The 11,968-nt window shown below is 37.0% G+C and overlaps 1 protein-coding gene across 2 annotated transcripts; it reads right to left on the bottom strand.

Moving 5' to 3' along the window:
• Window positions 1-782: 782 nt before the first annotated feature.
• Window positions 783-10,925, bottom strand: LOC137739725 (uncharacterized). Of its 2 annotated transcripts, none has more exons than XM_068479408.2 (12): window positions 10,228-10,925; window positions 9,292-9,518; window positions 8,705-8,769; window positions 8,119-8,193; window positions 7,328-7,674; window positions 6,064-6,132; window positions 5,895-5,983; window positions 2,881-5,079; window positions 2,678-2,755; window positions 2,429-2,537; window positions 1,456-1,506; window positions 783-1,176 (listed from the first exon to the last, which is right to left on the bottom strand). In XM_068479408.2, the coding sequence occupies exons 1-12, from the start codon at window positions 10,588-10,590 to the stop codon at window positions 1,129-1,131; spliced, it is 3,720 nt and encodes a 1,239-aa protein (XP_068335509.2). In that variant the 5' UTR covers window positions 10,591-10,925; the 3' UTR covers window positions 783-1,128. The 2 variants fall into 2 exon arrangements, with proteins under 2 accessions (XP_068335509.2, XP_088556087.1); XM_088699961.1 differs by having other exon boundaries at window positions 7,328-7,635; window positions 10,228-10,694.
• Window positions 10,926-11,968: the final 1,043 nt, after the last annotated feature.

Genomic DNA, 11,968 nt, shown 5'->3' with positions numbered 1-11,968 from the left:
ATATGCTATGTTCAGAAAAGCATTGCTCATTAGGTGAAATGGGTTACCTAGAATTCTCAATTGGGTTAGCTTTCTTAATGTGAAAAAAAAGGACCAGACTAGTTGGTCAAGGCAATATTCACACCGCACCTTCTTATATTCAACTTTTAATACCCTCCCGTGAATTAGAGTAATTTAAAATATCATATTACAAAAACGTAAGAAGCATATTATGCTTTTGCAAACTTTAATGCAACTCCTTATGTGAAGCTAACAAAGTTAGGAAGGGTGCAACTCACATTCTGGGGCTTTATCGTACACTGCCAGAGTCAAATATCATTGGATAAAAAAGTACAACTAGTGGGATGGTAAATAATGTATACAAAAGTGTAGCTTATAAACCGATATTAACATCATTAATCTTTAGAAAGTGATTTTCACGTCTCTTTTTTCTCCTTGCACATCTTTTTATAAAGTTTTTTTTTCCTTGAATAAATCACCAAAGAACATAAATAAACAAGAGTGTAGGACGAGAAAAACAGTGTGAGAAAATCATTATGTGAAAAGCTAAAATAAATTACGGAAGGCAAAAAAAAAAAAAAAAAAAAACCATTTGTGCGTGATCCAATATCTTGATGGATAAGACATTGACTTTCTACCCGTGAGTCCCAGATTCAAAAATCCCTTATATATATGTGTGTGTGTGCATATATATATATATATATATATATATATATATATATATAAGGGAGCCAATCTCAATGAATAACAGAATTTGAATCTCACCCTCCACAAAAGGTGAGTTTCACAGAAGGCAATATGTGCATCAATGTATAAATGATCTCTTTGAGTTCTTCCTACCCTGTGTGTTATGATATACAACTATATCCACAAAAAGCACAATGTCAAGAACAAAAGGCCTGATCTGAATACAAAACTAATGTACATACGAGTTAAATGCTATTTACGGGTATACTGGGCGGGCACGGCAAAACTGCGGATGCTCTCTCAACGTGACATGAGCGTTCATCTTCACAGAGAGAGGACTCTGTTGTGCTGTTTTCAACATATAACTTCCTAGTCACACCCTCGGGCCTGAAGGAAGAGGTTTCAATTATAGTGAATGACGAGGATGAGATTCTCCCTCTTTCAGGCCATGTATGAGACTGCAAAGTCCTTAATCCTTTGCTTAAGTTGCTGCAGAAAGATGCAAAAATATTCACAACACTCGGTACAAAAAATTTAAAGGGAAGTGTTATTGGCACTCCAAAAATCTCATCCTACACTCCTCACAAGTGTATTTTTCTTTCCAAATATAATAAGTTTGGAGTGTAGAATGAGATTTTTGAAGTGCCAATAACAATTCCCAATTTAAAACTCAAATGGTAATTGCAAAGTAGATAATTCCTATGACTAACTCCAACACATAACGGCATTAATTCAAAGATGGTGGTCGACGAGGATAGAATGAATCACCTTCAATTCTTCATGAAGTACCACAAATATTCCTTTCAGCCTCTTATGTCTCTGCAAGCGTCAATATTACTTGAGTCAAACCAAAAAGCTCAACATAATATTAGTTATTTGACAAATAAAAATTAAACCGTAAGAGTTAAGTTTAAAGTTATCGGTAACAAAATCAAGAATGATTCTGAAGCACTTTACACTTTATGTATTGTAAATACTCCAGAAAAACAAAACAGAAATAAAGATAATTTAAGCACCTAAATTTTCTGTTTAAAATAATAGTTACCAACACCACATCACTAGCAACACGATGTTAGCTATTCATATATGATCATAGTATTTGTCTCAAAATTTTCCTTATTCATCAAATACAGGATTAATCCAAACACATGCACTACTGAGCTTATCTGGTGAGCTGGGTACCCGAACTTCAAAACGTCTACAAATTCAAGAATGAATTTAAAGTTTCTACATGTTAGCAAGCACGTGTAAATAATTGGACTCCACCAAGACATATGCAAGTGTATATTTATAATATGATAGACTTATTGGCTCAGCCTCATTAAGCATCTTCAACATAAGCAAACCCCTGGAATTCACATATGCCAAGCGGATGAAGTTAAAAGGTGAACATCTATTAAATTTTCACAGTTATATCTATCAAGCCAAATTGGAAGCCAATAAGTCTATCATACTAAGCAGTGCATTAAAGTGATTCATTGAGGAGGGTGGCTGACTTTGGCCCTAAGCCCACAGGGCAAACCCTATCCACCATGGCTAGGTAACAAACAACAACTGATTTGTTAAGTTATAAGGGAATCATGAAAACAGAAGTACGTACAACTGATACATAATCAAAATGCATCTGACCAAGAAAACAGTGAGAATGTCTAGCTGAATTACTTCACATACAATGTCTTACTGAATTACTTCACAGTTCAATCATCTACGCACTTCATAGAAAATCAAGAACAGAGCATACCGTTCCACATTGACGATATGAATCCTTCAGCTGCTCCACAATGTTATAATATTTCTCTGTGTCTCCAGTAGCATAATCAAGGTCCGTTCCTAGCTTTTCAAACTCATTCCTACATTTAGCACAAATAAATTGTTTTGACACAATTTTGGATTAAAAAAAAAAAAAGAAAACAATTAATCAAACAAGTATTAAAAAAAAAAAAAACGAACAATATTGCCTTAAAAGAAGTGAAAGGAATCTTCAAATGACCTGTAACTCTCTAGGGTCTTGTTCAACGAGCAATAGCTATCATACTTATCACGATATTCTTGCACATACTCTTTGTACCTAAGATAAGAAAAGGAAAAATGTATAAAGTAATTCGGATGTCAAAAACCAGGATTAAATACAACACAGCCAAAACCTGGTTTGATGGTTTTCACTATTGTAAAAGCTTTAACATGTTCACTTACTGAGAGAAATCTTTTATTGGTCCCTTGAACTCGGGCTCATTTTTCTCATACTTAGAATAAGAACAACTATTCTCATCTGAAGAAGAATCCCTCTTTTTTCTATCACTGTCAATGCCCTCTGCCACCATTGATTTCTTGGGTACATCAGTTGAATCCACCATTATATTGGGTGCATGTCTTTTACTTTCTTGTATGGGTTGGGAAACTAGCCTTCGCTTTGAGTCAAGCTGCTGAGGAGCACTTGCGGTTGCTTTCTTATTGCTTTCTCCATGTCCAGCCACACCAATTGCTTGTCTGCCTCCAGCTTCATTCTGTCGAGATTTACTAGTAAGATCCACTGTTTTGCTAAACGAACGCCCCACATCAGGATGATCTACTAGTGATGGGTGCTGTGACTGAGACTGCACAGCTCTCTGTTGCGACCTTGTTAAATCCTCAATGCGATCTTCATAGTTCCTCTTTTTATTCGAGCCTTCCTGATTACATGGAAGCTTAGAGTTTAAATCTGGAGGGGATGGCCTTCGCAAATCAAAATTTGCCTTTCCTGCAGGTTTCACTTTACCGAATTCAGAAACCCTGTTCTCTGAAGTGCTCGTTTTGTTATCTGACTGCTTAAAAGAACTTTTCCTCTCAAATTGCTTCTTAACTGGCGTTTCCTCAAGCAAGGGCTCACGAAGTTCCCCCAACTCCAAGTCTGAAAACTCTCTTTGGAGTTTACTGCCTCTGCCATGAACAACAGGGGATGTGTCTGCACCATTTCTGCTGTTATCCTTTGGTGAACCCCCCAGTAACAGGCTGGAAATTTGTGCATTCCCCTTGATCTTTCCAGCCACATCACCGTCTTTCTGGTAATGAGGATCCAAGGGCATTGACTGTTTGCCTCGGGTACCACCTTCCTTAGAATTTCTTGGAACCTTTCTCTCATTAGCATAACCATCCTCATTTTGAGTATCTCTATAAAGTTTATCTTTTTGAGGGAGGAAACCTTCGTGCATTTGAGATCTCTTTTCAGAGTACTTCCCGCCATGCCCTAAGTTTTCGGCATATCTATCTGGTTTTTCTGCTGAATCAGGAACTTTTGTCTGTAAATTATGATCAAAAGACTTCCGACTTGATTGTTTAAACTCTGAAGTATATCTGCCAGAAAATGCTTGGTTGCAAGCCTTTAGGGATCCGGATTCAATATTCCCATCCCTATCATCCCTACTAATCGTTTGAGAGACGGGGTCCTTATGAGAGCCTTCAACAAGTCTATCAGGAGACAAACTGTGAGAAGGTTGCTGTGATATTTCTGTTTTTAATCTATTTTTGCGTTCAGATTTCTCATCAGAGTGCTTTATCCCAGATACCATTTTGGATGTACCTTTAGATATCCTCTCAGAGCTGTCAGACTGCTCATACCTAAAGTCATCCTTGGCGGTACTCTCCCCTCCATACAAAGGATCTACCAAACTTTGGTGGTCTTGCAGCTTACCATGCTCAGGTGAAAAGGGTTTTGTTTCTTCTCGAGGTTCACTTTTATTATGATTAGAGTTACTAACTGGAGCCAATTCAGCAACCTGATCGGCATCAAGCAACTGTTTTTCAATCTCAACTGCGTCAACTTCATGATCATCTTGCTTCTCATCATTCCCACTCTGCAAAGGGTTGCCATCAGGAGTTCTCCATGGGACGGGCAAAGTAGAAAACCCTGGTTCAGAGTCTTGCAATTGATGCTTCAGTTCTTTGTCATCGTCACTTGCCATAATATCCACATCCTCATCAAAACCTTCCTTGCTATTAGAAGATGCATCACTGTCACTATCACTACTACTCCCACTCCCATTTCGTGCTGGACTTTTACTTCTGCTTCTGCTATGACTGCCACTGTCACTTCCAGTATCGCTACTGTCACTATCACTGTCACTGTCACTCCCAGTATCGCTAGAGCTTCCAACTAGCGCTACATTATCGTCGGAGCCCCTTTTTTCACCAAACAAATCAAGGGATTGCTGTTGGTTATCAATTTTAATCAATGCACTTGAATCCTGACCCACTGTAGCATTCAATCGTTCGTGAACCTGCTCCTCCAACCCATTAGGAGAAACTTCCTCCAACCCATTAGGAGAAACTTTCTCCTCAAAGTGTGGTGCTTGAACAGGCATTTGATCACGATTACCATCAGGAGCAGGTTCCTGGTGAAGTTTCTCCTCGGGAGAACTGAAAATAAACAAATACACATTATGACAGATAGAGAACGATATATAATTCCACAAAAGTAATGATTATATAATACACCGTGATGTAACTTGCATCAATATCTATAGTAGGAAATCCTTGCTTGATCCACTGATAATCAGTTTTTACAAAAGAAGATACAAATACAACCACAATAGACTATAAAGAAAAACCATAGTCTGCAGATATTTATTGTTAAAAGGTTAAGCCATCAAAGTAAATAAAAAAGAATGTACTTTTGAGATGTTCTAAAGGATACTAGGTAAAGTAGTTTGGGATAAGAATGTGTCGAACAAATTGTACAAAACTTGGAAGGCACTAAAAATAATTAAATAGGAAAAAAGAGATCGCATAAGGATATTAAATTCAAAACCCTCAACTACAATTTTCGAATTAAGAATTGAAAACCACTCAGATTCATAAAACTTAGATATTCAAATCTGAATGATTGGAGTTAGCATGCAAGCAAGATATAAATAAATTGTGTGACAAATCATGGAGATAACTCGTAAAGCATCTCTAATAATATTATGCAAGCTCAAAGGGAATATGAACGGCTAAAGGATGCCCATTTTCCTTCTATATTTCTACAAATTAACTTTAATACTATTGTGTATCAGGAATACATTCCTTCCTTCTATATTTCTTAGATATTTTGGTTTATTGTTGTGTCAAGTCATCTATTTCTTGAGGACCAATATCGGTACAAGTTAAAAGTCAAAGAATAACAGGAAAACAAGTTTGCCACTAATTGACGTGATCATGCAGACTAAGCCTTAGGGAAAAAATTGGATTACCTTCCACTTTCAGACAAAGGTTTCTTTGAGCTTTCTAACTCCACTCCTGATTTCAAAACGTATCTCCCTGGAGCTTGATAATTAGCAATCTGATGTCAAAATTGAATGAGAAGATATAATATCACTTAATGTTATTCGAATAATAGCATCAAGGATTTTCGTCACTTACCTTCTTAATAATAGGCTCAATTTTCTTTATAGAGTTTGGATATGAATCTGCAATAGCTTTCTCTAAATCCTATTAAAAAAGCAAGATTGAGAGAGATAAGTAGCAGGAGAAGAAAACAAGACATTGTTTGAATTTATAACACAGTTGGATACTGTAGAATTCCAGATGAACTATCACAATATCCAAAGTGATTTGATTGTTTCCCTTCCCATTTCTATTTAACATAATTTTGCTTGGAGAAAAAAGTTTTAAATTCCGTCTCTCTTATCTGCATTCTTACACCCTCCCCAACAACTGGCATTCATTCTTATGCTCCACTCAAAGGATTCCTTTAAATTCAATACTTAGTCTATCATTTTGCCTTTTATAAATATCTGTAACACAATCAGACAATATAAAAGTGTATCAGCTTTTAGTACCCCCTGCTAAAACAGTAACAAATGCAGTACGAAACTAACATTTGGCTGTGCAGTTGGCAATAGGAAAATAGCTACCACGTGCTTTGATAAAAATGTGTTTGGAATAAAGTAGGGGAACTCATACTCGCTCTAGTTTCATGATATGATTATCTATTATTATGCATGAAAACAATAGTTCATGCATAGCAAAGAATCTGGTTGGAAGCATGTTTTCTAAAGGATATCTTCAAAAGATCTTCGAAACAGTATTCTTCAATGGATTTTATTTACAAAGCACGTGATTCAAATTGTTGAGAAATCTGTTTGAAGATGTGTATTGGTTTTTTTTTCTGAAAAAGATTTTAAAGTGGTTTTGTTCAAACAGATTGAGAAATAATTGTTTGTCATAAGACTAAAACTGTTTTAGTTATAGCTTGAAATGAAATAAACATGCAGAGCATGCATCATAGTCAAATTTATGAAATGGATATCTGATGGTTTCAGAACTGTTTAGGGAAAACTTATTTTCCATTTATTCAGATAAAGTTGGGTTTTAGGGTACTTAAGAACAGCAACTACATAAAAAATATGTGATGTATGTGCAGCTTTTGTGGCAAAGCCCAGGGGTTCCCATCGATATCCTGCAGCAGGCTGGCTAGAACTCTCATCCACTCATCTTGTGTGAAGTGGTGGGATGAGTCATATGTCCTTTTTGGGAATATATCATTTACAGTGGCATTTGTCCACGTGGAGTATATTATGTCTAAAATAAATCAAGATAAAACGACCTTATAAGATTGGACGATTTAATAGTAGACACATGGCCATTATCAAATATATTAAATGTCATTTTTTTTAGTGCATACCTTTATTCTCATCCCCTTGGAATTCTCCGTGAGCAAAGCAATCAACATACTCTGCAAATCTGTAGGGTTAGCTCCACTATTGTCTTTGCCCACTGTTTGTCGTGGTGCAGTACTGTTCCTGATTGGGATTTCTTTATCAGAGCTTGGAGCGGGCTTATCTTTTCTAGTCACTTGAAAGGGTATAACATCTTCTGCACTTGCATGACTCTTCAAACTATTTCCAGTTTTTAATGGAGATGATAGAGCCCCAGATTGCTCAGGTAGAGTTGGAAGAGGTGATGATGAGTATCTGCCCTTTGCAGCAGTTGCTGATGACATTCCAGTTTTAAATGTAGTTTTAGGGGGAGCTGAAAATTCAAATAATAGACTTCTTCAATGAAAATTTAAACTCAAATAAAACAATTTTACAGCTGTAAGCCTGGAAGAATATAAAATAGTGAAAAGGAGGGAAGAGGGATAGTTACAAGGTTTACTTTGGCCGAGGATAGAGACAAGGTTCAATAGAGGGGACAGTTGTAAGAGAAATTTTCGGCAAAAGTTTATTATGATGAGCTAATTGGGGAAGTAGAAGACGAATCCTAGAAGATTGAATTAGGGTGTTCGGACGAAATAGTTTTTCTTGTACAGACAGTGGCACAAGATAAGTGTAAATGGTGGATCATTTAGATAGTAGAGGTATGGCATTAGAGAATCACAGCATCATGTGCATGAAGGCACAAGAAACAGCCGACCACCACCCCAACAGAAAAAAAAAGGTTAGAAAACAAAAGCTTCTACAAGGCTCCACTCACCTTGAGGCAGTTCAACTTTCTGCTTCTTAAACGGAGGCTCTTTTTTATGTTTGAAATTCCTCCATGGTTGATTAGCTGGAAACAAGTGAGATATCAGATGCATCTGTTATGTAGTTCAGTGGCTTCAAAATTCTCATATTGCACTCCAAACTTTCTATATTTAGAAAGAAAAATACACTTGAGTGGAGTGCAAAATGAGATTTTTAGAGTGCAAATAACTGTTCCCAAATTAAAACCAATAAATAATAGTTAAGTGAACATACATGATCAGCAGTCATTTAAACAAAACCAGAAGAAACAAAATTTAAAAATTTTTCATTAACATATATAACATTTTTATGAATGTTTTTCAATTTAGACTGGGGCTAAAAATTTATCGATCCTAATGACACTGCATTTCTAGCTAGTTCAATCTGATTTGCTTATAAGGCAATGTATATAGTGGAAAAATTTACATTAACTACACATCTCAAGCTCAGTGTTTTCCTACTTTGCACTAAACTATTAACTTCTACTCAAGTCAGAAAATGACTGTAGTTTATTAAAAAAATATGGAAATATATGATACTTGGATTGAAAACCTTACCTGCTGTAGTATCATATTGCTTTAACTGATTTGTTGGAGCTTTACATTGTTCTAGCACAATGGCTCTGTTTTCAGGAACAAAAACAAATTAAAGGGATAAGACACCAGTCGGAACAACTCAAAGGCATAACACAGTTGACGGTTGCAACACAAAAGACGTCAACCTTCTGATAATTGTACTAAAATAAGTCTTGAAACTAGTCATGAAACTAAAATCATCAAATTACTTCTAGAAAAAAATGCAACTAATTGGTAACCAGAACTACACAAGAATGATGGCAATTGAAGATAGATTTTGAAGATGTGCTAGGACAAATCTTCTGAAATGGATGAAAAACAAGTTGTTCTATCATTTGGAATGGGTGTAGAGGAATTTTGGATGTTAAAGGCAATTATAATGATAGTATTAGCACCTAAGTACCACCAAAAATAGTGTTCTATGTTGCAACCTCCTGAAGCAACCAAAGCAGATGCCTTTAAAGAAAATTAATAGTGCCAAAGTAAAAGAAACTGAAGAATGAATATGCATAAAACTACTGAATAATCAAAAAGCAAAGGAACTCCACGGTAACAATCAGACTACATACTTGCGGGATTTATTCTTGCGCTCAGCTTCCTCTGACCGCTGTTTAACACGGTTCTTGGTTGACTCGTCTAAGATACGCTGCACATTAATTTTGCGCCATGCACATCCTGTTTCAACTAGCACCCCATTTCCACCTTCACCACTTTCACGCTCTTCATAAATGTCACAGAGGTCACCCAATTCCTTGTCCCATGTAAATGTAAATTCCTTCCCACCCAGATCAATAACCTGAAGCAATATTGAACCATTCAAAGCAATAAAAACATTAAGATTAATCACCACATCTAGATTAACAAGTATTAAAAAAAATTCCATATTCCAATGGAGAGAATTAAAAGCACTCAAATTTTGTTATGTGGCCATGATAAAACTAAAGCAAAAACTCTGCAAAACATCAACCTTGCCAAAAGAATAACTTCAAAGTAATAATTCTGCATAAGAGTAACAAATAACCCCAAAAAGGAACAACCTTTCACCTATATAAGCAACGCCAACCCGAATGTACCACTTCCACAAGAGAACTCAAAGTTCCCAAGAAAAAAAATATAAGAATAACTTCAAAGTAAAAAAAACCACAATACACCCAAACGAAAAAGTACAAAACTGATTTATGCAAAACCCAATTGAAGACTAACTAAGAAGAACACAAACCAAGTATAAGCTCATGAAAAAAATTGAATAGTATTCCCACAAACCAGAATGTACAGAACCTAATGAAAAATTGAAGAAATTAAGCAATGCCCAAAATTTCTTCTCTATGAAACTTCATAAAGCAACAAGATTTAAACAACTGACACGATACCGAAAAACTTGAGCAATGAACAATTGAAACACAACCCAGAGACACACACAAGCAAAGTACAAACACTATGAAATCCAAAACCCAACAAAATTAGCAAAACTTAAGCAATTCCCAGTTCAAATACAAGAAACTCACATTGCCCATTGGGTTATTAGGCAACGGACCGAACTTGATGCGGGGCGCCCCACCTTGGTCTTCGACGCGCTTGATCTCTTCGACCAAGTCCGGCGCCATACGAATGATCACAGAGAAAGCAAGTGGGTTGCGGCCGGGGACTAAATTGAACTGCTCTTCCACGGCCGGCGGGGCGGCTGATGCCGTGGGGGGGCCTGAGTTGCGGCCTCTGGGATTGGAGCCGCCGCCGAGGGAGAGGCGGCTGGTGGTGTGGGCGGAGGAGCGGTGGGGTGGAGGGAAGGAGGGTCGGCCAAGCTTGCCGGCTCCGGGTCCGCGGCCTGAGCCGCCGCCGCCGCCAACTCGGCCGGACTTGGATGAGTACATTGGTGAGAGGTTCAGGGAAGACGGGAGGTGGAACTGGATTTGGAATTTGGAATTGGGATTCTTGTTGTGAATTTTTCGAGTCACAAACAGAGCGAACCAAGTGGAATTTAAAAATAGGGAGTTTTAATGAAAAGGTATTGGGGCAACTTTTTTTTTTTAATAAAAAATCATCTTAAATTTTTATTTAATTAAAAGGATTTGAGATTTAACCATAAGAACACAACTATTTATACATCAGCCCTACAAACATTAAAATTACGGACCGAATTAAAGCCCAACCTGCAATAAAATATTTCTTTTTCCATAATTATCCTTAACTAACTAGCGACTCACCCTTTTTTATCGGTTTCCAATTGGCTAAAAGGTACCATTGGGTTTGTTCGCAGCCATAAGCATTTCAATTAGCCCTAGAGAGAGGAGGAGGTGGGGGAATTACAATAAACCGACACTAGGTAGGACAGAAAGTAGCTTGGGAGATGGAGGTGGTTTTTATTGTACAATCTCTTTGCTGTTTATTTCTACATTTGGCACATTAACACTTATTTGGTAATTAATTTTCTTTTTGTTTTTAGTTTTGGGAAAGAAAAAGAATTTTTGTTTGAATTTGTTTTGGGTGTTTGTCGTTCAACATCGTTCTTATTTTGTTGTATTTTTAGAAAGGGAACTGTTATTGGCACTCCAAAAATCTCATTTTACACTCCAAACTTTCTATATTTGGAAAGAAAAATACACTTGTGAGGAGTGTAGATAGACATTTTTGGAGTGCCAATAACACTTTCCTTTAGAAATAGTGTTTATTTTGTTCACTTCCATAAATAGTGTGGATCATTTTGCTTCAGTTTATGAAATAGTGTGGTTATTTTGCTATAGTTCTAGAAATGATACTGTTTATTTTGCTGTAGTTCTAGAATAGTGTGGATTATTTTGGTTCAATTTCAAAAATAATGTATGTTATTTTATTGTAGTTCCAGAAATAGTGTAGTTATTTTGGTTCCGTTTCAGAAATAATGTTTATTTAGTTCACTTCCATAAATAGGTGTGGGTTATTTTGATTCAGTTTCAAAAATAGTGTGCATTATGTTGTTGTCACATCCCCGCCCGGGACCGGGGCCACTTCCCGGGCCCGACTCCACAACCGTAGCACGATATTGTCCGCTTTTGGCTGACCATTCCCCCACGGTTTTGTTTTTGGGAACTCACGAGCAACTTCTCAGTGGGTCACCCATCATGGGATTGCTCTAGCCTCCTTCTCGCTTAACTTTGGAGTTCCTACGGAACCTGAAGCCAGTGAGCTCCCAAAAGGCCTCGTGCTTGGTAGGGATGAGAATATACATATAAGGATCACTCCCCTGGGCGATGTGGGATGTCACAATCCACC

This window comes from Pyrus communis, chromosome 9 (assembly GCF_041283825.1).
Source record: "Pyrus communis isolate YQ-2024b chromosome 9, ASM4128382v1, whole genome shotgun sequence".
NCBI lineage: Eukaryota > Viridiplantae > Streptophyta > Magnoliopsida > Rosales > Rosaceae > Pyrus > Pyrus communis.
The sequence above is the reverse complement of the archived record's forward strand: the minus strand, read 5'-3'. Positions and strand labels throughout refer to the sequence as shown.